Genomic DNA, 3,045 nt, shown 5'->3' with positions numbered 1-3,045 from the left:
ACACAGACAGACGTCTTGACGTCAGATCACTCACTGACACAAAGACACAAACAAACATCCTTTGTTTCCATATTTATACACAGTGACAGGAGTGTGTTCTCTGACTGTGGGTCTGTGCCACGGGTCCACGCTGTTGGTGCGTGTGTGTGTGTGTGTGTGTGTGTTTGTCATCTGCAAAGAGTCACTTGATGACAGACTAAATGATGTGACACAGATCTGACACCCAGCCCCGCTCACTGAGCAGAGAACCTCCAAACAGGACGTCTGAAAACGACAGCTAGCACGTTAGCATGTTAGCTGGACTGAAGTGGTGCCAAAGTGAGCTCTAACAAACGAAATGTTTCAGTTCAGTGTTCTGATGCGCCCTCTGTCTGCCGCTCTGAGGAAAAACCTCAAAAGGTTAGAGAACAGAACATTCCGGCTGAGGAGAGAGAAAACGCCACCGTACACCACTAGTGGCCCATCAAAAGAAACAAGGAGATAGGGTTTGGATGTTGTGTATCTTTCACCTCTAACTCCTGTTTCTCCACCAGGAGTGCCTTCACCGCACCTTTGGACCTAACTGTGACTCCTGCTTATGGGGTTACTACGGTGACGCCACCCGGGGGTCACCTGAAGACTGTCAGCCTTGCTCCTGCCCGCTCAATCTTCCCAGCAACAAGTAGGTTTTTTTTCCGACACTGCGGAAGTCTGATTGTTCCCAGTTTTTCTCTCTTTGTTTAATTTTTTTTGCCAATGTTCTCTCCTCTGGATTACATGTTTGGGCCTAAAATTATCTCCTCCAGGAGACGCTCTATCTCAGTGGGTAGAAATATAATTGTGACATTCACCACAGGTAGAAAAAACCAGAACAAGTGGGGGAAAATATCAGGGACGTGGGTGGAAATGTCACCCCTGTTAGTAGAATTATTATGAGTACAGTAAAATTGAACACAGTGGCAAAGTCAATCATCTCCCAGGAGGCACTGCTGTATTTAAAACCTTTGATTTTACCTCGTCTCAGGCGTGATCCGTACTTCTTCACAGAATCAAATCACCATCGGGAAAAAAGGATTGGCTTTAAAAGAGTAAAAGAAAAACAAAGTAAAGGTGAAACTTTGATGCATAGAAGATCAGAAAAACAACCGTAAAAACCTGTGATACTGAGACTGTACTTTAGTTTATAACAAAAACAAAATGAAAATGATTGAAGACGCAGTTGTGTCAACGCTGACCCCAGGTCAAGGCCCGTCGGTGTCAGAGTGAATCTTCAGTAGTGTAGACCTCAGCGGTCGTCTTTACATATGTGGACTCTGCCTGACTCACATAACTAGCTCTACAAAACACACTATGCTAATGGAAACAACAATGGCTAAATGCTAATTTAATCAGACGTGAGGTCTGAGTTATTTTCTGCCTTGAACATTTTCTTCAAATAACCAGGGAGTCAGATGCTGTCTGTTAGGTAAACAGATGTCCGCAGCAGGGCCGCGTGGACACGGGCAGCAGCAGCTGAGAATCTCCACGTCGTCAGGACGCGTCACGTCCAGAAGCTCCGAGCTAAGGAAAGACACGACTCTCTGTCTGTGTCTCTCTACCTCTAACCCCCCGCAGTAATAATAGCTTGGAGCTGCTGTGCCTTTCAGAGCCTCAAAATAGCCACCGAGTCCCTTATGTTCAGCACTCAAACAGCCAGGCGTCCGGTGGGTCAGCGGTGGGTCAGACGTTCGGTCCTTCAGGCAGCTGTGGGCTGTGATATCAAACCTGATACAGTGTGATGTTGCTGTGAGCTTCAGTGATGATGCTGGTGCTGAGTTACAGCCACTCACTGAGAATCAAACTGTTTGACTTAGAGTAAAACTAAAGAAAGAACACGTGCTGGTTTAAACACACCTGCTGCCCACAGTACATTTTTATTTTATTGTAAAGGTAGAGTATGTAGTTTTTTTTCCTGTTCTTGTTTCTAAATAAGAAGAAAAGACCCCGCCCTCTATTTTGACTTCTTCTAACACAGGGTTAATTTATAAGGATGTATATTTGAGTTCTGGAATTTGACCCAGGGTCGTACGATTAGGTCGTAGGTAAAATTGTCTCCAGTCTGTGTTTCATATTCAGTACAAATTCAGTGACCTGTGAGATTCTGAGTCCAGTCAGACAGACCGTGGCGTAAACCCACGGCCTCGGTGCCACTGAACCAGTTTGGGACCTGGAACCTGATCCTGGAGAACTATCTATAGTTTATGGAAGTGGGAGGGTGAGGAGAGAGGGGAGCTTCAGTCTCAGTGTCTCTCTCCCTCTCTCTCATGTTCACGTTTCCTCTCCTTCACTTTATTTAGGAAACTGTTTGTAGAGAGGAAGAGTGAGAGACACTGTCGTTCAGTGAGAGACGCTGTCGTTTGGGGTGAATGTAAGGGTTTGAAAGTAAAGGGTCAAAGAGAGAGAGAGTGTGTGTGTGTGTTTGTCTTTGTGTGGAGGCTGAGACACAATGGCCTTAACTCGCCTCTGTCCTCTCCTCTTCCTCCTCGTCCTCCTGCCGTGCTCCACACTGGAACAACAACGCTACCCAACTCATCATCAACAACAACAACAACCTCTGATGACGACAGCTTCAGTCCCACCTGTCACCTGAGTGTGGACGGAGAGCTGCAGTGTGACCAGTGTCAGCCGGAATATACAGGACCACGATGTGACAGGTAACACACACACACACACACACACACGTTGTTCAGTCAGTCTCCAGTTTCTAAAGTTTATTTCCTGCTTTGAACAAATGTCTCTGTTTCCGTCAGAGTCGAGCCGCGTTTGTTGTCACTGGAAGTTAAAAAGTTTACGTTGTTTTTTTTTTTTTTTTTTTTTTTTTAAATGGGATGAATTCTCCGACCAATTAGACAGGATGTGCACCTCAAGCTCCGCCCTCAAATTTCCTGGTGTCTTGTACTAGTGTCCGAGCAGGAAACGTACCTGCTACAATCAAGTTCAAAGGCAGTGGTTCCCAAAATAGGGGAGGGGCCCCCCTTTTGGGTGTAGGGCAGGAGCGGGGGGGGGGGGGGGGTGGGGAACGGGGAG

General features: G+C 46.5%; 1 protein-coding gene across 1 annotated transcript in view; it reads left to right on the top strand.

Moving 5' to 3' along the window:
• Nucleotides 1-3,045, top strand: part of lama2 (laminin, alpha 2) — a 118,329-nt gene that overhangs the window by 57,183 nt on the left and 58,101 nt on the right. The window contains exons 21-22 of the mRNA XM_025057060.1: nt 534-661; nt 2,586-2,672. Of these exons, the coding sequence (XP_024912828.1) occupies nt 534-661; nt 2,586-2,672 (215 nt within the window). The remainder of the gene's footprint in view (nt 1-533; nt 662-2,585; nt 2,673-3,045) is intronic.

The sequence above is a fragment of the Cynoglossus semilaevis genome, chromosome 7 (assembly GCF_000523025.1).
Source record: "Cynoglossus semilaevis isolate Cse_v1.0 chromosome 7, Cse_v1.0, whole genome shotgun sequence".
Taxonomy (NCBI): Eukaryota; Metazoa; Chordata; class Actinopteri; order Pleuronectiformes; family Cynoglossidae; genus Cynoglossus; species Cynoglossus semilaevis.
Note: the sequence above shows the minus strand (reverse complement) of the source record. Positions and strands in the feature narration are given on the sequence as shown.